General features: G+C 41.6%; 1 protein-coding gene and 1 long non-coding RNA gene across 5 annotated transcripts in view; one reads left to right on the top strand and one right to left on the bottom strand.

Moving 5' to 3' along the window:
- heca (headcase) overlaps positions 1-24,026 on the top strand; it is a 157,281-nt gene that overhangs the window by 62,894 nt on the left and 70,361 nt on the right. Inside the window, exons 1-6 of one of the 4 annotated variants that reach the window (XM_067355962.1) lie at positions 5,747-9,996; positions 10,470-10,829; positions 11,304-11,560; positions 11,850-12,101; positions 12,211-12,382; positions 12,670-13,298. The exons of 1 other annotated variant lie outside the window; for it this stretch is intronic. In XM_067355962.1, the coding sequence (XP_067212063.1) occupies positions 10,475-10,829; positions 11,304-11,560; positions 11,850-12,101; positions 12,211-12,382; positions 12,670-12,944 (1,311 nt within the window). In that variant the 5' untranslated portion in view covers positions 5,747-9,996; positions 10,470-10,474 and the 3' untranslated portion in view covers positions 12,945-13,298. Of the gene's footprint in view, positions 1-5,746; positions 9,997-10,469; positions 10,830-11,303; positions 11,561-11,849; positions 12,102-12,210; positions 12,383-12,669; positions 13,299-24,026 lie in introns of those variants that run through there. 2 more of the 4 variants (XM_067355961.1, XM_067355963.1) reach the window with 2 other exon arrangements.
- The window catches only part of LOC137000135 (uncharacterized), a 240,351-nt gene continuing 216,381 nt past the window's right edge, over positions 57-24,026 (bottom strand). Inside the window, exon 3 of the long non-coding RNA XR_010890427.1 lies at positions 57-2,571. This is a non-coding gene — a long non-coding RNA (uncharacterized lncRNA). The remainder of the gene's footprint in view (positions 2,572-24,026) is intronic.

The raw sequence follows: 24,026 nt of genomic DNA, 5'->3' as shown, positions 1-24,026 counted from the left end.
AAACAAACAACTCGAATTACAGTGCATACGAAATATCACAACTGTAATTATTCTATTTAAAAATTAGCATCAATAATAAGATTATTTTTTGTCTTTTTAAATTTGGATAAATGAGTAACAGTAACAGAATGAATATTGTTGAATTTCGTACAGTCCGACAATGTTAAAATACGCATAAACGATCGTACGTGTAATTTTTTGCTAATACACACTATATTTTTAATCTTACTTGTGTAATCGGATAAGAGGAATATCAGAAAATAAGTGAAAGAGAGAAGTATCGTAGGAAGAGTATTCGATTAATAGCAAAGTTTCCTCGTCTACGTGGCCACGATCGAAGAGAGAGTGGACGTCGCATCGGCGACGGGCGCGACGGAGAAGACTCGAAATCGATCAGAGACACGATTGAAAGAGAACTCTCGCTTCTCTCCATTCACTTTGGTAACTGCGAAACTTCTCCGACGGTCGTCGTCTCTTCTCTAACTACTTTATCCGCGCTATGCTCTTTGTTCTCCAAACACTTGAACCGCTTTGCCGGCTTAGAATCCCGACGAACAGAGCCATTCTGCTGAAATGCCACTGATTATTTCAGATATGTGCGCGGTCAAATAGTACGTATTTCGGACAAATCGCTATTCTATATCGGCACTTCGATTTTATTATCGAAGATCGACTCTCTTATCACAGTGTTACGAAAGAAGGAAACAATCTGTATTCAATGTAAATATTTGTGACCATGTTGTGAGATATACAAATCTTTTGACAGAAATAGATAATATAAATTAAATAAAATTTTTGTAAATTTTGAAACGATTTTAAATTAACTCATTTAAAGATGAAATTTTGCTTTTAAAGTTTTACGGTATTTTTAAAAATATTCTGAACATTTTTTCGCTGAAACTGCCTAAAAATTTAATAAGAAAAAAAAAAAAGATTTATTTAAGAATTTTTGCGTCAAAAATTGACGGGATATCCTTGAACTTGATAGTTTGTTAAGACAGTACGTATTAAATTATCTCTGGTTGATAATGATAATTTTTTTTCAAAATTTATTACGTAGTATACGACATATTTTTAATTAAAAATTTCTCTCTTGAACTTGACATTTGGTCTGATATTTGCGATGTCCGATTATCAATACCGTGTCGATGGAGATAAAGTCTTCTTGCTTTTGACAGAAGGATAATATAGTGTTCTCGACGTCATTCTCTGGCGTGTGATTTTAAGTTGCGCGCAAAGTCCAAGCGTCGGTTATTTTCTGATTCTAAATCGAGTGGCGAGTGCTTTTTGTGGATTTTTATGGCGAAAATATCGGAACCATGCAAATTTCGATGAGAATCCCCTCCTTACTTTCCCTCAGTCCAGAACCCTCGAATGTTGTCGCCTTTCTCATCCCTTCTCTTGAAAAGTAATTTGAGACGAGTTTCTCCGTGGGACTCGGAAAATGCTTCTCCGGTACGTCGACCGGCCGAGTCCCTTCGTTTCGTGAAATTGGAAAGGCACGAGGAAAGCAGCGTGGTCCCTGGACGATCGAAGGATCGCTAATGTATCTCGTGGCACGCGAGGATGGAAACCCGAGAGTCAACGTGAAGTGATCGAACGGGAAAGATAAGGGGAGACAACGAAGATGGAAGCAAAAATGGGGAGCAAAGTTGGCCGGGCGAGGAAACGGGATTTGCCAACATGTGTACGCATCGTACCTGCTGACGTATCTCAGATGCCGTAAAAGATGAGGCTGGTGTTTCGCTTGCGTAAGGATTTCTCCGGTTTACAAAAATACTCCGAATATCTTTGCGCTGAAGAAGCCGCTCGAAGGCCTTATATAGAGCAAAACGGTTTGTTTAAGAAACGTTGAAAAATATTTTCATCAATTTCGATGCTTTTATGCAACGGGATAAATAAATAAACGGATAAATAATTCAACGCGTTTAGATGACAATAAGCCAAAATGCTTTTATACTGTTATGTAAATCTGTCGTGCGAAGAGGTAGAAATATCAAAAGGAAATTTCGATGCACGTTTCTCACTTCCTTTTATCCCTTTTTAATACCTGGAAGTTGAATACGCGAAATACTCCGACAGCTGTCTCACGAGGCACCTTCTTTCTCCTCTTCTGCCATTCTCGTTTCCCTTCTTTCATGCCGTCGCTCGTCCCTCAGCACACCCCATTTCCGCACCTCGGGACGCTCCTGTCGAAAATCCGCACTCCGTACTTCCGGCGCTCTCGTCGCGTCCGCTCTAAGGCACAGAACAAAGGAAAGAAAATACTCGACCGACCGGAAACGAGATCCTCCCTCTCCACTTCTGCGCTTTTCTGACGGATTACACAAAAATTTTTCGTGTCGCTCATAGGTTTCCTGATTTCCACCGTTTCTTGCATGATTAAGAAGATAGTCAAAATGTCTTAAAATAGAGCTTTTCGCGATTTGCTCTTGAATATTTAATATTCGCTCCCCTTCAGCTTTGAGGAGAAAAATATATCCTTCGTGAAATTCTATGGCAATCGAGTATTGAATATCGGAAAACTGTAGGTTGTTGAAGCATTCTCTATTCTGTTGTCGAGGAGAAATCCTGAAATAAAAAAAAATCTTATTAGGAAGTATATATTTTTAACAATTTTACAACGATATTGTAAAATATTCAGTCTATTTGCTACTTAACGATAAAACAAGAAATACAATAATCTTATAATAATTACGTGTATCGATATATATGTTGAGTGTATCAATTTTCTTTGATTAAATTATCAACAATGATAAATTGAAGCTTTATTAATTTTAAAAAACTAGTCAAAAGTAGAAGATTTTGTAATAATTTTAACGTTAGTAAAATAGTATCAAAAGAAATATTATCAAAATCGGCCTTAAAAATAATTTATATCAAAACCAAACATCTATCTATTCTTGTTTATTTCTTATTCTCATCATAATATTTAATCGTGATTGAATAGAGATAGAAAAATTTAGTTAGCTGTAATCAGCGATAACCAATATTGTGTTGCGGCGAAAGTCTTTTCATGATCATCATAGTGACGTAACAATTACAGGGATAAATAATAATCTTAAGCAAAAGATTTTTCAAAGGAAAAAAAGCCGGTTTGGAGCGCACCATGTTGTGATCGGAACGTGGTAATTAAAGGTAATCGCTGATCGAAGAACGGATGGTCGCAAGGGTCAGTGACAATGCTTTCTTTGAAAAAAGGGCGAATCCCTAACCGGGACAGGTGTATGGTTATAAAGGATATCAAAAAGGGAGTCATTCTACCTGGAGCTCGAAAAAGGGAGATTCAAATGATAGATCGAGCAATCGATTAATACGCTTGAACGCTCTTCAACAATTCACGAAAACGACTTAGATGGTATCTTTCAATGCGACATTTTTTAAGTTATAGATTTTTGTCATGGACTATTGGGAAGCTTTGTGAGCTAAAATAAATTGATTCGTAGGAATTATTTTTTTCTTCGTATATTAAAAAAAGCCTTCTTAAGACTTTTTTTAATTATTATAAATTTGTAAACATGTGACAAATCTTTTTAAGATAGTGAACATGTTTTAGGAGTGTCAATATTTTTCATGCTCTAAAAAGTGCTCATGTCTTACGATATATCTTGTATAGAATTTTAGATGCATGAAATAGATGTATTTTACTGCATTATTAAAGATATTTCTTTTATGATTAGATATATGATAAGCGTGGTGTTTAATTGGTATGAAATATTCAGCTCGTTTGAAATATTTTCTACGATACTTTATTATATGTATATACGTGTATAATGACGATTTAAACGCACAAACCGTTAAGTCGTATGATCGCTGAGTTGAAACGGCGGAGCTATCAAAGTAACGCGAGTCAGACGCGGATTCATGTGGAGAACATATCTGCAATCTGGGTGAACGTTGCTCAAAGTATATTACTCTGCGCGGTTTTGGATATCAAAGTTATTTAGTCGCGTGCTACGTTTTTTTTTCGCAATGCACACGGCGAACATAGGCAACATAAGCTTAACGCATGAGAAATTTGCATTTATCTCAAGTATTTTAGTGCGGAATTTATCATAATTTAAAATATGCAAAATTTAAATTTGTAAACGGTTTGCACACATATAATAATATAGACTTATTTACACACACATATATATACACACACTTAATTACAGATTTATGTAATATAATGTAGATATAATGGTAGATATTAAATTACTGTTACGAGCAAACCAGTTTCATTCTCTTTTATTATTTTGTTTGTCTCAAAGTGGAATCACACTCGTCTTAAGTCTGTTTGTTATTTTTCGCGTACGACATTTTTTTTTACTTTGTTTTGTCACCCACTGCAATCGATTATATAAATTTCTCGCTTATCGCGATAACATTCACGCAGCCGCGGCTGTGCGAATTTATTTTTGGGTTTTACAATGTTTACTCAGAGCTGCGAAAAGCAAACCAATGCTGGAACAAAACTTCACCATCTGGTTGCTATACAGCTTCACATGTTCTGTTTTGATGCGTTTCCTTCATGACTAATACTAGCGCATATTTCACGTCGTTTATTTAGAAATCGTAAGAAATAGCTGCTGAAATATTTTCCAATATACATATATGATTTCTTTATATAATAATTTTTTAATAGAAATATTAAATTCTATGACGATTATATAAGTATGCATAATTATTTTAATAATCACTTATTTTCTCTCTCTATTTTTGTCACTAAATTTGTTTGTTCCTCTTTTTATTACAGGTAAGAGAATGTCTTTGCTTATGTAGCCGGTAAGAAATTTATACAAGTAGTGGAGGCGAAATGTAAGTACAAATTTTTTTAGTTTTATAATTGACCGTTTTCGCATTTTCATCGTTCATATCTACCAAGGAAATGAATTATGGTTCAAGTGTACTGTTAGCAAATAATGTTGTAAGGACCTAAAATTTTAATTCTCGTTTAAACGTTGGTTCAATTAATCACAGTGGGTTGCGACAGTGGAATGTCGATTGTAACTTTCAGTACAGTATCGAGATCTCGGCATGCCGAACAAGCTATTTAACTCGTTCCTACTAACGAAAAAATGTGTTTCGATCGTGCGCGACGTCTGAGTGCATAAAAATATACTTACGATAGTAAGGAAGGAAAGCCGAAGAAAATTGACGTCAGATCGGTCGAGTGAAATTTAATTCAGTCAATAACTCCAGTTAACTCGCGCGAGGATTCGTGTACCATGAACATCTTGAACGATTGGCACTCGTGAGTGGCGAACCTTCGACACGTATCTCGATGTTGCGGGAGATAGCGGCAACGACCGATTTCAAGGTAGCTAAGCCAGTCGGCCGCTTATATAAGTTGTTTGGAAGTCCGCTTACGCTCGCTAGAAGCGGAGAGAGAAAGAAAGAGAATTAAATGCGTTCTTTTTAGCGGCTTCATCAACACGTACTCGTGATTATGTTTAATTAGCGATTATTCTTGAAGTTCAATTACATAACAGAGCTTATTTAGAGCCCGGTTTTACTGATGATTAAACGCACGGATTGAATTGCAAATTTTCATAATTTTAGATAATATAATAATTGAATTATAATATTATTATATTGTTCTAATAATAATTAATATTGTTATAATATTAATTATTTCTATCGACTTATAAATAATAATTATTACTACAATTGACTCATATTCTATATCGATATTTTGCGCATCACAAAGTGCGCAATTATTTACGGACTGATAGTTACGTTTATTTTCGTTATTTGGCGAGAATTCCGCGAGGATAGTGCGAGATTAATTTACAGCACGAAAATCCCCGCGTTGATTTCTGTTTATCGACGGGAGAAGCGGAGTAAGTGCCGACCGCCAATCCGTCGCAGATTATCCACGGTCACGAGCACAATGTGTATTAAGGGAAACCGTGCTCCTAAGTCGCAATCTAAGCATTACGCATCACGGCAGCGTAGTAAACCGTGGCATTCGCAACTAATTGAAACGTTATCGTGCTTCTCGCACCGCCGGGATACTTTATACACTGCAACCTGCAGTAAATGTTTCTCGTCTTACAGCCTTCTCGCTGTTGTAGTTGCGCGACAGTTGCCGACATGTGTCTTCCTTCCTCTCGTGGTTCTCGTGACGGTAGTAGCCTGCAGGGATCCGCTTTCAGAAACTCTCGCCGATCGACTCGCGGTCAACACTAACACGCGCACGCTGTGCATGACCTGGGACTAATGTACAATTCCTCGCGTGTTTCGCGGGAGAAATTCAGGCGAATATAATTATGATATTGGTGATTATCGGATTTTCGACACTCAACCCATATCGCTTTCAATTATTATGCGTATTACAACATTCAGTAACAATCACATCATTCATCATGATGTAATTATAATTGTTTCTATATCGGCGTTACATTCGTAAACATGTTGAAAGAGGATGAAAGTATATGCAAAGATGTGGATTTTTCGTTTTCTAGCTGCGAGATATAAAAGCTTTGCTCTCTTTTTTTTTGTTTTTTTTTTCTATGTGACATAATTTTCGGTTGATGAAAAGTAACTTGAATTATTTTTATTTGCGAGATTTTTGTGTTAAATTGCATGTCATTATTATGCACCGTCTATTCGCCGTTAACTTTCGATCGAGAGGACGATGTCGAAGTCGGCGGGAGTACCGCGGCCCCAGGTTGGACATTTAAATGCAAATGTACTTTTTACTTATATTTATATGCAAATGAGCTTTTCCCATGACGAGAAAGGACCTAGGACGCCCCAGCGTTGCCGATGAGTACAACGTGCTCAAGAGTCGTCCTCTTGGTACATGTCGGAAAGCAAGACGGCACGCTATGCCGGAAGACAATTATTGCATCGTGTGCTGCTAACGTCACGCAGTTAAATGAAATTGCAAATTGCAGTTTCGGACATTTTAATGATAATGATTGCGACTGCCGCATTTGTAGGGTTCGATGACTAATTTGAGTTTTAATATTTGATTTGCCTTTTTTACTTAGCAACTTAGCATAGATTATTAAAAAATAACTAACTTATTTTAAATGAACTTGAAGGTTAAATTTGAATAAGGATACCAATCGTGCTATCGTTTCAACACTTGAAAAGCAATAAGAAAAGCGACTGCATAGGTTTTTTGAACGACTATCGCTCTATTATAGATAAATTCATGAGAATGGTGAGTAATAACGGGGCGAATTCTTCATATGTGGGGAACAATATGCTCTCAAGTTACGGGGAATTTTTCTCCAGGCACATATTGCGACGGCCCTTATCGTCTCACGTTAGGGGAATTCTATTCGGAGACATCGTGCTTTTTTTTTTTCTTTCTTGCGTTATGATATGTTCATTGTACGAGCTGAGCGATCAAGATTCATACATATGGTCGCTATCGGTCATATCGCGCGAGCATTCTCATCGCTGATCGTTGTTCGCAAAAACAAGTATGGAAGATCACTCGATTGATTTGATTCGAAGCATCACAGTATAGAATTGATATGAATGAAAATAAACTCAACTAAATGATATAATATTAAGTTTTGGAGAGCATATCGCGTTTCGAATATTATATAAAAAATTAAATAAATGAGAAGATTGAGTTGAGGATTGAATCGACATTATATAACATGTTTATCTCATTCAATATGCTCATTTGCAAATAGCCTTTAAGACGAACATAACAATGTTGATGATGTAGTGCATGTTGATGCGATAATATTAATTAATCGAAGACACATGTAAATGAATGTCGTAATTGAAAAGTGCGCAGGAATAAACATAGTAACCTTGAATTGAATGCAAATCGAATTCAGCATCAAAATAGTTTTTTGTTTCGTGAGATCAATATCTTATACAATCTAAGAGGTATTTGCTATTATTAAAAATATGATTATCATCTGGTAATTCATACCATTTTTTTTGTAATTATAAAGCAATATTGAGATTTATAAAAAGATTTTTGCTTAAAATTATAATTAATTATATCTTAATATATTTATTTTAACTAACTTAATATACAAAAACTAAGAAAAAATGCATGATATACCTAATACGTATAAATAAACTAAATGTTGCATTGATTAACTTGACATTTAATTAAATTATGCGTTTAATCTCGCGGTAAGCGCAATTTTTTGTAATTTTCCTGTTATCTCATTTGATTAATGCTCTATTGACACAATATATAATTTTCTGCAATGAGCTGCATATTAATGAAACGTATCAATATCACAGCGTCTGTTACCGATCGTCACGGCATTGACTGTGTTAATTGAATATTTACAAAATGGATGTCGCCGCGGCTTTAATCACGATACGTATCGAAATTGCGCATTTGGGATACTGCGATGACATCATTCGTAGATCTCGGCTTGCCGCTGCGGGACTTTTAAACCGAGTGAAAGACGACGATAGACGATCGCTGCGCGATCGTCGCGTGTTTACACGCGAGAGACGAACGGTCTCCATTCTTGTTGTTGTCCTTATCGATTGTTCCGCCGTCCAAAGGATCTACCGTTCGCCAAAGCGAGATGGCGATCTGCAATCCGAAAGTTGTCAAGCGCACATCGCGGCGCCTTAATGGAATTTGAATGTCGTTAGCTGAAGTAACCGGGCGTAAGGAAGGGACGTTATCCCCATTACCGCTATGCCGAGATAGGGATGTCGATGTCATAGAGTCTGTCGCCCCACGTTGTGCGAGTCGCCGAGTTTATTGGAGCACGAAAACGCGCTAGTTTCGTCGGTCGAATTCGAGATTCGTCACGTACTTATTTTTAAGCTTACAAGAACACGTGTTGTAATTGTGATTTCATGCATGTAATTTTTTTTAAAGGAATTATTCATCTTTATTCACAAGAAATTCTTAATTCTGACTCCGTACTCGGACCGAGAAGTCCAACAAAAACTTTGCACATGTGTACTTCCTGTAGTTAAAAGAGCCGAAGTCTTAATCGATTCTGTGTTGTAATATGTTATTTTTGGAAATGTAGGAGAGAATAATCGCGCTTTTTTTTGCGTTTCGTCCGTCGCATAAAAGCGAAAGTTTGATCGTGCGAATGATTGCTTTGTAATCACGCGAAATTACGGCATTAATTCCGGTGCTACAATAATCCACAGCAATCTTATAGCAACGCGACCAAATAAGCGCTTTAAAATAGTGCTCGGGTAGCATTGTGTTACGCACGGAATGTGAGAGAGAATAAAAATGGAAAAGACTTCCTGGCCTATGCTAAGCCGCGAGCGGCTTACGACTGGTTTACGATTAACCGATTTTCCATTCCTCATGCTTTCCATTGTGCAACGCGCTTAACAGTAACGTCAAAGAATAATGCGCATTATGTGCGTGACACGATCATTAGAAATGAATATAGCTAGAGGAATCGAGGCGATTGTGAATGTTGACAAAGGTAAGAATTACGCGATCGTTTCTGGGTTGTACGCTGTAAAAATATTTGACGAGTTTACATAAATAATAGATATAAAAATTACATGATTAATAACGGAAATATACGTAATGGTATAACTTTACAAAAATTTTGCAATTTATTTTTTATTGTAATAATGATAATATTCTACAAATTACAGTTACATTTTTATAGTTGATCCCAAAATTATTCACTGTAACGGCAATTTTACACTAATTTATTTTGTAGGTTTATTGAGAAAAATTTTTTCTATTACTACAATAAGAAATTTTAATATTTAACACGCGATTTTGATAACATTAGTGACTTACAGACTCTTTCAAAAGTGCGCTATTGCGAAATTTTAGTAATAAAACGTCGTATACGATTATTACAAACGAACATAGCAAGGAAATCAAAGAAGAATGAACGTCGCATGAAGCGAAATAAGGGAGAGTGCAATCACTTCTCTGTGGAATGGCTGAAAGTCACCGCTTGAAAGTTCGATTGATCCTAAATAAGAATGGCGGAGAGTGAACAAATTCCCACCAGCGGCGATTTGTTTTGCAGGAGGAAACGCCAATACGGCGCCGCTGCCGCAGGTTCCTTTTTTTGCGTAAGATAGTCGATTTCACGGGAGCCGATCAATTTTCCGCAGTAACCTTCAAAACTCGTTCGCGACGTTGACGTGACATTACGTATACTCGACCTATAATGCATCAAACGGTATGCTGGGCGTTGAGAGTCGAAGAATTCAATGACTTTGCGACCGTTCTCAGTCGCGCACCGTCGCGACAACAATGACGACGAACGACGGCGACGACGTGGACGATGACGACGGCGAATAGCTGAAAGAAACGCGGCGGGTACATCGGTGAATATGTCGGAAATATTAAACGCCGCCGCAGCGTCATAATGAACATCCGGTGGGAGAAAAATGTCGGACATGGGGGAACGTTTCAAGTACACCGCGGCTTAAAGAATGGTCGTCGTTACGACGCACCGGCGAACAAATCGCCGGTACGTATAACGCCGGATCCTGGTGGTCGTGTTCGCGGTCAACGAACCTCTTTCTTTCTCTCGCACCAGCCTGCATGGGCGGATTCTCGTTGGGATGCGGTCTTGGTTGGAGCGCGCCGTGCGTCGAAATCCTGAAGAGCGACAAGTACGCGTTCGACATCTTTGAGACGGACCTGATCGCGGCGGTGTTCCCGATGGGCGCGGCCTTCGGCACGCTCATCGTGCCCCTGCTGATAGACAGGATCGGCCGGAAGTGGACGATGATGACGTTGGTGCCGGCCTTCATCGGCGGTTGGATTTGCCTCATCTGCGCGGGCACGCTGGTGCCGCTCTTCGTGATCGGCAGGATTATAACCGGCGCCTGCGGCGGCATGTTCTGCGTATTGGCGCCCATGTATTCCGCGGAGATCTCCGAAAAACAGATCAGAGGTATATTGTCTTCATGCTGGTAGTTAATTCTTAAATTTGCGACACATTAATATCACTTTATGAATCTTGTTTCGAAAAAAAAAAAAAAAAAAAAAAAAAAATTAGCATATGATTTTATGAATCTGTCGTATCTTCACGTCACGTAATGTTATACTATTCGTTTGAAAATGCTGTTTATATCCGACGCGAAGCACATTATGCCATTCCCACGAGAAATATATTTAAAGAGATATACTTTGCGAAATAAAGAGAACGTTAGTGCGGATGATTCAACAGTAATAATGATGTATGATATAATACAGTCGGGGATAATCGCGGCACGAAGTAAGATAACTCGCAGAGCGAGATTATTAGTGTCCATCATCGTTCAGCTCACGAGCCCGTTCTCCTTGCATCGCTAATGCACGCGCGCGATTTACCGGCAGCAAAAAGGAATAGCAGCTTCATTATGCGATTCTTCCTTTCTCGTAACAGGGACGACGGGCGTCTTCTTCCAGTTGTTGCTCGTGATCGGTATATTGTACGCGTACTGCACCGGTTTCACGCAAGACGTGGCCGCGATATCTAGTCTCTGCTGCATCGCGCCGGTCGTGTTCGGCGTGGCAATGGCCTTCGTGCCGGAGAGCCCGCTGTTCTACTTGACCAAAAATAAGGAGGAAGCCGCGCGAAAGTCCATGCGATTCTTTCGCGGCCCAGATTTCGACATCGAGCCGGAGATCGAGGCGTTTCAGGTTTGCAATTTTTTGGAATTAATTACTATTTTCTAATTTTGAAAAATATATAAGTTTCTGTATATTTTTTCATTCATAATTTTGAGTCTTTTGAAATATATTAAAAAATACTTGTAAAACAGTTTGCTAATTGAAGACAAATTTATTATAGATCTGAATTAGAGATTGATAGATTCATTTAATTGCTTTGATCGATTAATTTCATTAGACAATGCATAAGAGCACAGAAATCGTATATGCCGGATGTAAGTTGTATTAATTTCGTAATGTTTGAAACGGGAGGAAACAGGAACAAGTGGAAATTAGCAAGCAGCAAAAATTCAACATATCGATCTTTATGAAAAAGCCCGTGCTGAAGACTCTGGGCGTGGCCTATGGTTTAATGTTCGCTCAGCAATTTAGCGGCATCAACGCTATGATCTTCTACGGCGTGTCGATTCTCGAGGCGACGGGCGTCGGCATGGAGTCGCTGGTCGAGCTGATCATTTTCGGCGTCGTCCAGGTGGTGGCTTGCGTGGCGGCGACGCTGTTGATCGACAAGGTTACTTTAATAGATTATCGTGATATCGAGTCGTGTTTCACAGATTTCGCGATCTATAATTTATCTATCGGTCGGCCGACATTAACGGCTGCGATCGAAACGTTCGCAGCTTGGGCGCAAGCTACTCATGGTGATCTCCGAGGCAGTAATGTGCGTCTGCCTGTCGGCCTTAGCGGTTTTCTTCGTCTTGAAGACCTATCAGCCGGAAAAGGCGGATCAGATGCACTGGCTGCCGCTGACGTCGGTGTGCATCTACATACTCGCCTTCTGCTTCGGAGCTGGTTAGTAATGACGACACGTGAGCGCAGACCGACGATGCGCTCTTATTAATCGAGATAATCAGAAAATGCGTACATTCGCGGAAATAACACCGTATCCTCTTTATTACTTCTTTATTACGGAAGAAATTCACGGTAATTTCTCTTGCATCTTTCTTAGAGTTAAACCCTCCCAGTTTTATGGTATACAATTCACATTTTCCAAGGAAGTACTTATGCCGGTATAAATTCTTTTTTTTCTTATACGCAATTATTTTTCGAGAAAATCTGAGTATTCGATTTTATGCTAGGTCCAATTCCCTGGGCTTACATGGGCGAGATTTTCCCAATACGTTTGAAGGGCGCGGCGTCGTCCAGCGCGGCTTTTCTCAATTGGCTGATGGCTTTCACAATCACGATATCCTTTCATAGCGCTGTTGACGCACTCGGTAGTGCCGTGGTGCTCTCCTTCTTCGCTCTGATATGCGCTCTGAGCGTATTCTTCGTGATCTTCTGCATGATCGAGACCAAGGGCAAGACCTTTTCGGAAATTCAGGAGGAATTTGGGACTCTGACGATCCAGTGAAATAAAGAACTTGCCAGGATGGAGTAAGAATTTCTTTTAGAGCAATTTGAAAAATTTTTTTTGAAACTGACAGAAAGCTTCTTAGAAGCAAAAGACGAATAGGAACGACGAGGAACGAGTCACATTTATTTGATTACACAACTTAATCGCGATTATCGGCCAATGTATTTTAAAACTGCAATTTGTTAGCGGTACGTTGAAATATTTATCGCAAAGGCAAATATAAAAATATTATGGAAACATAAAGAAGTGGTATTTTTATATTCTTTTGTGTTAATAATACTTTTAGATTACGAGCAATAAATACACGGCATTGTACGGAATTGTACGGCAATAAATATAAAGCGTATAATATGAGCGCCTTACAATTATTTATAAACGCACGAGAAATACTAGAGAAAAAGTTTGCTGAGAAAAAGGCTTGATCAATTTAATCGACGTAAAAATTATCAGCGTTCAATATTTGTCAAACGATAATAAATTTAATTAATTTAACAAACTGCTTTATTGCTCACGGTTTAAATAATTTTGTCAAGGACGTGGGCGTGTAGCGTTGAGCTAAAATAATTCTCAGATAAGTGAATTCCTGACGGGAAGTGGAACGCGCGATAAGCGGCGAACGAGACCGCCAGTATATTGCGGAGAATGCAACGCGACTAAACTTGAACCGCAATATTATATGCAACGCGCTATGCGCGGCGATACGCATCGTGAGCAGTCATTGCACGCGTGTGGCCTTGGCCGAATCGTTCGGAATTAGTAACAATGGTCCCGTGCAGCCGGCTCGGTGTTATTTTATTTAATCAAAACGGAAAATCCAATTTGATTTTATATCGCTATTCGCGGATTATTATTGTTCGTCTTTCGGTGCATTTGCGGCATCGAATCAATATAACGATAAACATGCTTGCGACGAATCAAATAGTTATTTCAGCGATTTCACAAAATCATCGCCGATAAATATAACATTTGCGATCCATTAATGTTTTACGAAAATGTAATGTGTGAAAATCTAACATCACATTCGTATATTATATAATCATATTTTGAAGACTGAGAGTTTCTCGTCGAAATATGATCGCGCCGACAATTTTCACTGCAATGGCTTTTTTTTCTGATTCAAAGTACGACCGTCGCGAGTGCCCCCCCCCCCTCCCCCCCCCGCGACCGATCGATGTCAACGATGATGATGACTCCGGCGCGCCCATTTGTCATGCGGCTGCCATCACTCGGTAGACGCTCGCTTTCATCGATTATGCATTCGAATTTATATTTATGAAGCGTCGTGCCAGTGTCCTGAGCGCGCTGAGTGTCGCCGTTCTAATAACGAATGCTGTTATAAGCTTACCAAGCATCGGGCATAGCGAACTCGGCGTTACATTCCTGTCGTGGGGGGAGCCGCCGCATACTCGGGATTTTCTGTATTATGCGGTTGCACGTTTCGTGGATTTTTCACAGGCGACAGACAGATACGCCCTCGGTTCGGAAATATCCCCGGCTCGACGCGTGTATTCCGCGCGCGCATTTTCCCCGCGTCTTCATCGCGATAAAGATTTCGGGAAGTTCAGAACGCGAAATCTCTCCCGCTTAACCGACATTAGCATAATTATCGGTTACAGTCTTTCACATCTCGATAAGGGATTAACAGTGATCTCTCCCTCACACTCGGCAGATTACATTCTCAAGTGTCATTTGTACACAATATTATGCGCGACTGGATAAATATAGAGAAGCGAAATAATCTCCGATACGATCGTAAATAGTCTCCGAGGCATCCGCGACGGACTTGACAAAGTAATGCTATATGTCCGCTGTCAGTTCGATCAATGTACAAACGGTTTTTGCCGCGTACATTCGTGTTTTCGCACGGTGCGTTGCACCGGCAGTAACGCAGGGGAAGGCGTCTGAACATCGAGCCGACATATGCGACATCGTGTGCGGGACGCGATTCGTTCGTTTCGCCGGCGAATAAATTTCACCAATAAAGTCGAAACCGAGTGTGCGTGAGGAAGGGCGGGCAGGGTGGTGGCGCGAAGGGCGCGCGCGGTGCAGGCGGGGGCCAGACACCAGACGAGTTTTTCGCGCGAGCAGAAGCGTTCTTTATTCGTGGGAAGAAGCCAGACTTTCGGCGTGCCAGCCGATGAACCCGGGCGAAATAACCCCGGGAGAAAAATCGCGGGCGTTAGCGGGCGATTGGGAGGCGTGACGTTTCGGATTCGACACGCTTCTTCGACCGATTTTTTCGGTAATCGCGCGCGCACACGGTGTCATCACGACGGGTGTTATCGGCGGTGCCGGGATAACATTCGTGTCAAAATGACCTCCCATTCATTCGTGACGCATTAATTTGTCGAGTACAATGGCCGGTGAGTTCGATTGTCGTCATCGCCGGCGTATTATGCGCGAGGGACGAAATTAACGCCTAATTTAATTCCACACCGACGAAGGTCGATACGCGTCAGTCTATCGTAAATAAACACGTCATCTGAAGTGATGTCGATCCTCGGACAGCACGTGTCTTCTTATGCTTTTAATCGGCGATACGATATATCCGTTATCTCATATTACCGTCACGATTCCGTGCTTAATCTCGGAGTGCTCGTATCGCGAAATAGCATTACGTACGAGTCGCGAGCAGATTCGAATGGCAACGATAAAGTTATTTACATTATTTACATTGTGAATGCTGCGCGATGAAGTTATTTACAACAACAAAAAAATTCCAACTAATTGCTGTCTAGAAAGCGGATAAATTTCCACGTGAAGTTCTTCTCGCAGCGGGGAACGCTCGCAGCATGGCGCACTCGCCCGTACATGTCGCCCGTAAAAGGAACAAGAAAAATCGCGTCCTCCGCGAACTGTCTCTCGACGCGTCGCGCCGTGAGAGATTTTCTTTCCGTGCCCAGAAGAAGAAAGCCGCTGCGCGTCGCCGAGCGGCTCTAACAAGCAATAAGCGATATCGCGACGCGGTTCCCATCTGGCCCTCGGTACTCGAACCCCCGCGGCACTTCCCGGAGAGGTTGTCGCAGACGGGAAATAAATAAATAGAAAGCACGTCGACGTGCATGCGCGCGCGCGTCTGCCTGCCCGCTTACGCCGCGTAGAGGTGGCTCCGGTCGACCCGTAGGAAATTGGCAACAGCCGGAACATCGGCTATGTGTTTCTCACATACATTTTCGCTTCCCGGGAACACGAAGGACGATGACGGCCATATCCCGTGCCCCGGGGCATCGGGTTCCCTGCACCGAGACGACCCGCGCACGCCCGTCTTCTCCTCGAATCCGACCAATATTCAGTGCCCGCCGTCGTCTCGTCTCCCCCGCTTTCTTTCTCTCTCTCTCTCGCTCGCTCTCGTTTTGTCTCCTGTACATTTCATGAATAGAATGCAGCTTTTCATCGGGGAAGCGGATTGTTCCGAGAGCACTGAATGGACCTCTCGCGCCCAATGCTATTTACGAAAATGTGCATTCAGTTTGGAAATGGACCGCGTAATGCGCAGCGGTGATGTAATCTCGGTTTTGACGTTTTACCGGCTACTGCACGCACGTTATTTGTTAATTTAGGATTTAATATCTGTGCTGCGCGCAGAGCGCATGTTAATCTCCCTTTTCATCAGTTATCATGCGTTGCGAATGAGTTTTGGCGAGCTACATTAGCCAAAATCAATGCAAGTTTGAAACTTTTCGATTTCAAGGAAGAAGATAATATAACATTGAATATTTTGAAAAATATGTGTATCGCGACTTACAAAGTCACAGGTAAATGAGTAAAGTCGGAAGCGTGCAGAAATCTATCGCTACGAATTTTGCACACATCTATTATTTTGTTAGACTGCTGCTGCTTATATTATTATTGACGAAAAGTTAACGCGAGAACGCTTAACAGGCGTTGACAAATTAAATTCGCCTATACGTTCCCTTAATTCTCGCACATCCATCTACGCTTGATTCGCTCGATGCGTTCGCGGCGTTTGAACGTTGTGACAACTTAAACTTCAGTTTCGTAAATACTTCTCAGACACAAACTGATGCACATGTACGTTCTCTCTTTCTCTCTCCCATCTCTTCGTTTCGCACTCTACTCTCCCTCCTCTCTTTCGTCACGTCGCGACCCACACGCAATCCGCACTTCAAGGCTCTCGTACGCTCTCGTGCCCCCGCACGCGGATGACTTGGCGGACGGTACATGCTCGCGTAGAACTCGCGTGAGTCCGCACTCTCACGTATGTACACGCGTGCGTGCGTGTGTTTGCGCCCTTTCTCTCTCTCTCTCTCTCTCTCTCTCTTCCCTCCGTGTCGGAGGAATTGCACACTGCACCATTGCATCGCCGACCGCGGGGCCAACGGCCTCTCTCTCCGTGTGGTATCGCTGAGCCAGCCCGCTCGCTCGCTCGCTCGCTCGCTTGTAGCGACAGCTCGCGCGACCCAAGCCGAAAAGAGCCGCGAGTCTCCCTTTTTGTCGGCCTTGCCGTTAACCCACCGGAACTCGCGTAGCGAGCGCTGTGCTCGGATTAAAATTAATCCTCTCGTTATATCGCGATTATATGAAGCGTAGCGAATGGAAAACCCGAATCATTATAAGATTCTGTTACAGTGTTGAGTGCCGTGTGCGGATTTTTATTGACTCTGCAGAGAGCTAAATATAGATTAAGATTTAAAAAAAAATAGGAAATTGTTCTCAGCAGGTATATAATTGCTATCTCGCCTCAATTGGCATAATCGTATAATTTTGCGTATACAACTGTTCATAATTTAAATTAAGTATATTAACGCGACGTGTTGGTATCGCAGCACCGCGATGACCGTCATTCGATATTGCCTGCGCAACGCAGTTTTATCAGAAGCCGTTCTTTATCTAGTTCCGCAGCTACGATTTGAACAGAGTATCTATTGATTACGCGCCGAAGGCATTCCCTATAACGCTTATGAACGTAATGAGTGTTGCTCGCGTTGCTCGCTTTTATGTATTTCTGTGTAGAAACTTCGCCTTCGTTCATCGGCAATCTGACTGATATCGCCGCCGGTATCGGTTCTCCATAAATAAATTGACCGCAGAAATAAGCGCGTATCGCGACGCCGGCCGATATATTAGCGTACACTCGTGCGCACGTATGTGTTATCGTGCAGCTGCTATCTGCTCCTCTGCGCCGCGCGCGTTTGCTCGCTCGTTCGCTCGCGAGGGTGATGTCAATGGAGCTCGCTGTTCGATTCGCCTCTCCTCGCGCGACGCGTTTATCGTCGCGTTGATGGAATAAAAAGAAGCCACTCTACGTGAATTCAACGGGTGCTATCACTTCGCTCGTATCCTTTTTTTTTCTTTCCCGATCAAGAGTTCGACTTCCTCCCGATTTCGTCAAATGCGCGAAGATCATTTGCGCCGAAGATCGCACGAGGAATATAATGTAGTCGACGTATTCGATTTACGATCGTCGAATTATATTGTCTGGAAAAAACAAGGGGTGTTCGCAATTGATTTACGCTTATAAATTGGAAAGAGCAAGGGAGAGAAAGAGAAAGAGGGAGAACAAGACTAAATCGGGGTTTGACTAGAACATAAAATTGATGATCGTTATTACGCACATCCAGCAGGCTATGTTTTTTTTTTACGCGCATGATATCCGTAGACATAAATCGTATGCGTGATCGGTGTGCAAACTGATATTACGACGAAACTAAATTTGTCATTTACACACGAAAGTACTTAACGTCACGATAAAATTTACCATACGGATTTTATTCAGCATGTAAATAACTGTAAATCGAAGTAGTTTTCTTAAGAAAGACACATGAATAACGAGGAGGAAGAGCGCCATCAAAATTTGCATCTTCAAAATCTTTTTATCCTTGAAAGCTGCGAGGGGTTTTCTTGAAAGCTACTCGGCGCGCAATGTCCATTGTGTTACTCGCCGTCAATGGGGATCTTTGTTTTCCAGAACTCTTCTCCTCTTATGTTCTTCCACTCTTGATACAAGCGGTACATCCGTCTCATTAACAAGTAAGATTTATTTATTCGGATTATTGCGCGATCCCTCCGTCGCGCTAAATAAGTATTCGCGACACGTGTATTTGTTACACAACGGGCTTAGATTGCATTACAATCGCGTACTTGTAAAAATATATGCATTTAATCAATTGGCGTAACAGCTTGTTGGATTTGAGTAACGCAATTTATGTTAGCAGTGACAAATACATCTAGAACGATTAATATTAATCAAGCGACGACAGTGAAATGTGCGCATACTCGTTTCGTATCGCGCGATTATGATGATGGATTTTAATATTCCAACGAGGGTGCTTACAGCACCATTTATCAAGACAATATATAATGTAATCACGTGCAGTGTACAGAGTCGTGGTGTGTATTGAGTGACTTTTTTATTTGCAGAATTTACAAAAAAATTTCACTCCGATGTACGTAATCGACACTTTATTAATAACGTCGTGATTAATGTTTCGTTATGATATTTAACATATTAAAGTCAACGATCCTAATTCCTATGTACGCACATTTCAAGCAAAGCTTCCGCGACGTCGCGTAACGTATCATTAATTTTTAACTTTCATGCCCGCATCGGTAAATGTGCGATTGATAGATGGAACGGCGCGATAGGGCGTGTTCTCGTTTGACACGCGAATTTGTTTTCGTTGCCGTCCGGCGAATGTACATGTATCTCTGCGCGACCCAATTGCATACAGCGTGTGTGTGCATCTGCTTCATAAGCGCAGCCTCTGCGGGACGCGTGTACCGTTGTCGATACGACTGTGATTCGCGCCATCCGGTGGAACGAGCTCTCTCTCTCTCTCTTTCTCTGTCTTTCCTCCTTTCCTCTTTCTTCTCCCGATTCCTTTTATGAGGACAACAACGACAACAACGACGAAGACGACAACGACGACGACGACGACGACGACGACGACGGCGGCGGTGGCGGCGGCGGTGGCGATGGTCTGGTTCGTCTGATTCCCGATCGCGACATAAACCGGTCTTGTCCGTCGTTCAAGTGATCTGGAACTTTCCGATCTCCGAGGTAGTAAAACGTGTATCGGAACGGATTTTTGCTCGAGAAAATTGATCGCCGCACGAAGCGACGGAATCGAGAATGGAATACTCGCGTGCAATCGATGCAATTTGTGAGACTTGTTCGCGCTAAATGTTCAGATTCAATTCTCCGACTCTTCGTTATTTAAGAGAAAAACATTTGGAGAAAAATACGGTAATTATTTCTCGGTGTAATAAGAAGGAAACGAAGAAGAATCGGCGCTACAAACATCTTTTTACGTAAATTATTTTCGTATATAATATTCGAAAATTGTTGTTTACGGGAATCGCATCGTGTTATTTACGCAGCCTACATTAACCGAATCAAATGCGATAATGATATTTAGCGAATGTGTGGCGGTTTCATCGCGTTATTAAATTTCCACCGATTTACTTTTTGCGCTTCCGGTTGACGATTGTGTGTGTACGGCGCATCAGCGATCGCTGCCGGGAACGGCAGAAGAAAAGTCTCGGGCAGGAAACATTGCGAAGCGCTAGGGGCGTCGCATGTCATTAAATGCGCTCTCCCCGCATTTCGACACATCTCTCTCAATTATTTCGCTATTACCATCATTCCGACACATATCGCATAACGAATTGCGGCAACCGCGATTTCATTGCACGACAATGCAGAGTGATCGCGATCAAAGCCGATTGCTCGCTGCCGTGATTAATGACGGTCTGCCGATTAGCCCCTGACGCGTCGGGCTAATGTCAGTCTTAGCAACCTAATATACGACATTTTCCAAATTAGCAAGCTTAAAATCTCCGACGTATCTCGCAATGTCCGTTTTCCCGCTCGTCGGATGAAATATCTCGCAGATGTCGGGCCGCTTTTAATTACGCGCTACAGTGTCGGGACAAAAGGGAAGGAAGACGAGGAGAGGTGGCGTAGGGAGGGAGGGAGGGGAGGGTTTCACGCGCAGGATGTTGAAGTACGGTGAAGGGCGAGGAAAAAAATACGTGGCCGTAAAACATCCGTGCAATAAAACTGCCTGCAACAACGGGCAGGTCTGCATATTTTAAGAAATTAATTTGTCGAAGGACAAATTGCCTCGTTTCTCGCGAGATGCGGGAGCGAACGAGCGCTCGAGAAGCTTAAGCTGCTGCTCCGCCTCTCCTTTCGATATCTTCCTTTTTTTTATTCCTTTCCTTGCTGATTTCGCCGAGAAGGGTGTTAGCCCCGCGAGTCGCGCGAGATGGTAACAAAGGGGGAAAAGCGCGCGATTTTCTCGCCCGTGTCGGAGGAGGGACGGGCGTCGCGGAAAGTCTGTTGTGGCTAATTTACGTGGTCATAAATCTTCCCACATCATGGTGTGTGACTTACGGTCTCGTTGAAATTTGGACACGGAGAGATAATAACCAAGCCCCATTTGCGAGAATAGGTTGAACCAAATACGAGCGGACGAAATATCCGGTTTGAAAAGAATAAAATATTTTATTTGTTTTTTTTTTTGAAATATAATTATTAAACTTTTAAATTTATTCAATTGTCCAAATTCACAAGATTTTATCCAAATTTTTTTGATCATTGTCAAATAAGGACACAGACGATTATATAATTTCCTTTGGAGAATCTTACATGGTTGGAAAAATGGATGGAAAAATATCGTCCCTTATTACGGCAAAAAAATTTGATAAATATCACGGCTACTACCGATGGGACTGGATTGGCGAGTATCTCGCGATATTGGGATTGATTTATCGCCGCTCTCTCACAATCCGAATGACGAACGCCTCGTTGCAATGAAGGAAGACAGGAAAAGAGGGGAACGTCGCGTCTCGTCGAGCGGCGGCGGCGGCGGCCCCCTTTTCTCCACGCGTGTATATAATCTCGCATCCAGTCGGCAGCGCTCATGGAAAGAAACGGAGAACGCATTATTTATGCCTCTCTGCTTTTATGGATGTAGGAGACAGCAACTTGTGCTATATAACCGAAGTATCTCCGTTCCGTCTTAACACGGTAGCTTCCTCGCTTCTCTCTTCCTCAATCAGGAGGGATGCGTTTTTCGCTCAGCGACTCATCGTCGTATATTTATGCTCCGCTGACGCGTGTCTCTCGAAAAATTCAAGCGTTTTACATGTGGAAAGTCTCGCGGAAAACACGATAAATAGACTTTCTTTCCTGCTTGCTAATTCTTATTTCAAACGTTAATTCTATCGGATGAATTATGCATTAAATCTGCATCATGAAATAATTTAATTATCCTTTTATAGTCTGATTTATATTTATAATTTATATAGCATAGTATTTATAAGTATTATATTCATAATTTATATTTATCCATATCTATATAGATATAGTCTGAAATATACTCGAGAAAGTAATTATAAGGAAATTTAAGAAGATAAGAATCAAGTATCAGTTGTATAAAATTGATTGATTTATTATAATTATTACTTTAACCTCGTTTACGTTATAAGTTTTCCTATTTTGAAATAGCAACGCTATATCTATAGATTTGGAACAGTAAACAATCTATAATTCACTGAATTCCAACATGCGAGAGATATATGAATGCCATGCAAATGGCAGATAAACAAATCACTCAAATTTAATCTTGCAAGCGCAATCCTAGATTAAATATGTTCTGCAGATCACTCGAATGCCATTTCCTCGGGCTAATAATCGTGGAGGCAATAAAACGTGCAAAAGATACCTAATGTAGGCTCATTAGAATGGAACTTTGTGCGAGACATCTCCGTCGACAATCGTCGCTGATGACAAAATCGACGGTATCACAGCGGGGGGAAAACCGTTCGCGTCAACCATTTTCGCCGTTCTCTCGTATCGCACCGAGAGAGGCGAAGAATCAATCTTTGGGCGGGCGGCGATCTTCGGTCGCGCGCACGCTTGTAAAACACGCTCACGCCGTGCATCATGCATAGTCCGACCGTGAGCCGCGCCACGCACACACGAATCGCTTTTATATGGTACAAGGATGCAGCTCGTCTGGGTCATTACTGTGTCGTGTTCCTCTCTCATCCCCCGCCGGCACGCATATACATATCGGATCGCTCTTTGGCTCTCCTCCACATGTAATGCATAATAATTTCGTCGCTGGGAGAGACAGAGAGAGATAGATACGAGGTTTCAGTGGGCACAATGCAATTTCGATTCGAAGTAGTATTATGACTCGCCGTGCAACTGTAAAATTGAGTTTACACAAATAGAGGGGCTAATATAGTAGCAAATTACTTCCTCATTTTCCGTGACAACCGAGACTTGACAGCTATTCAATAGAATAACGGCTTCATATTGTACTCTGCATTTCATATTTTGCTACTTTTACTCTATATTTTGTATGGAAGAAAGTTAATTCGACATGCAAGCAATAGAAAATGCACGCACAAAGTCTTTTATCAATTTTTAATTGACGATACATAAAGCTACATAATTCGCTACGAATGCTGACGATGAAAAGAGCGTTCGTGTAACATGATATTTGATTTGCTTCTTTGCTGATTTTGTCGCCAAGGTAGATATTTTGAAAGATCGAGAAAATAGATATTTTTAGTTTCCCCGACAGATGTTCTAAAATCAAACGTACAATTTTATATCGCGCTGTTTCTATTTTGACATCCTTCGTGTCACGACATACGTCGGGAGACGGCAGGATATAGCGGCGACGAGAGCAAGGAAGTGCGTTCGAGTATACAATGGCATTCGTTGTAGCGATGGGACGAGACAACGCAGGGACAGCCTTGTGATTGATCGGAGGGCACGTCGCGCGTCATTGGGAGCGCGAGAGAATGAAAGAGTCGCACACGGAAGAAAAAAAGGCAAGGAACCTGTCTCGGTGTCAATAATCCCGAATGGATTGCTAGCGCGCCAGGATGTCGTCGAAGGGGAGTATCTTTGTACCTCGGTTCCTTTGAGATCTTTATTAATCTGGCGACTCTCTGCGGAAATCAATAAGAGCACGAAGGAGGAAACTCGTGTTATTACCCCAGTTATTGTTTCTACTGTTCTTTCCCTTTCATCAGCGTATTTCACGAGCTATTTGATGAGGCAATGATGCATGCATTCCGAAACACTTTTATAAT

This window comes from Linepithema humile, chromosome 5, assembly GCF_040581485.1.
Source record: "Linepithema humile isolate Giens D197 chromosome 5, Lhum_UNIL_v1.0, whole genome shotgun sequence".
Lineage (NCBI taxonomy): Eukaryota > Metazoa > Arthropoda > Insecta > Hymenoptera > Formicidae > Linepithema > Linepithema humile.
The sequence above is the reverse complement of the archived record's forward strand: the minus strand, read 5'-3'. Positions and strand labels throughout refer to the sequence as shown.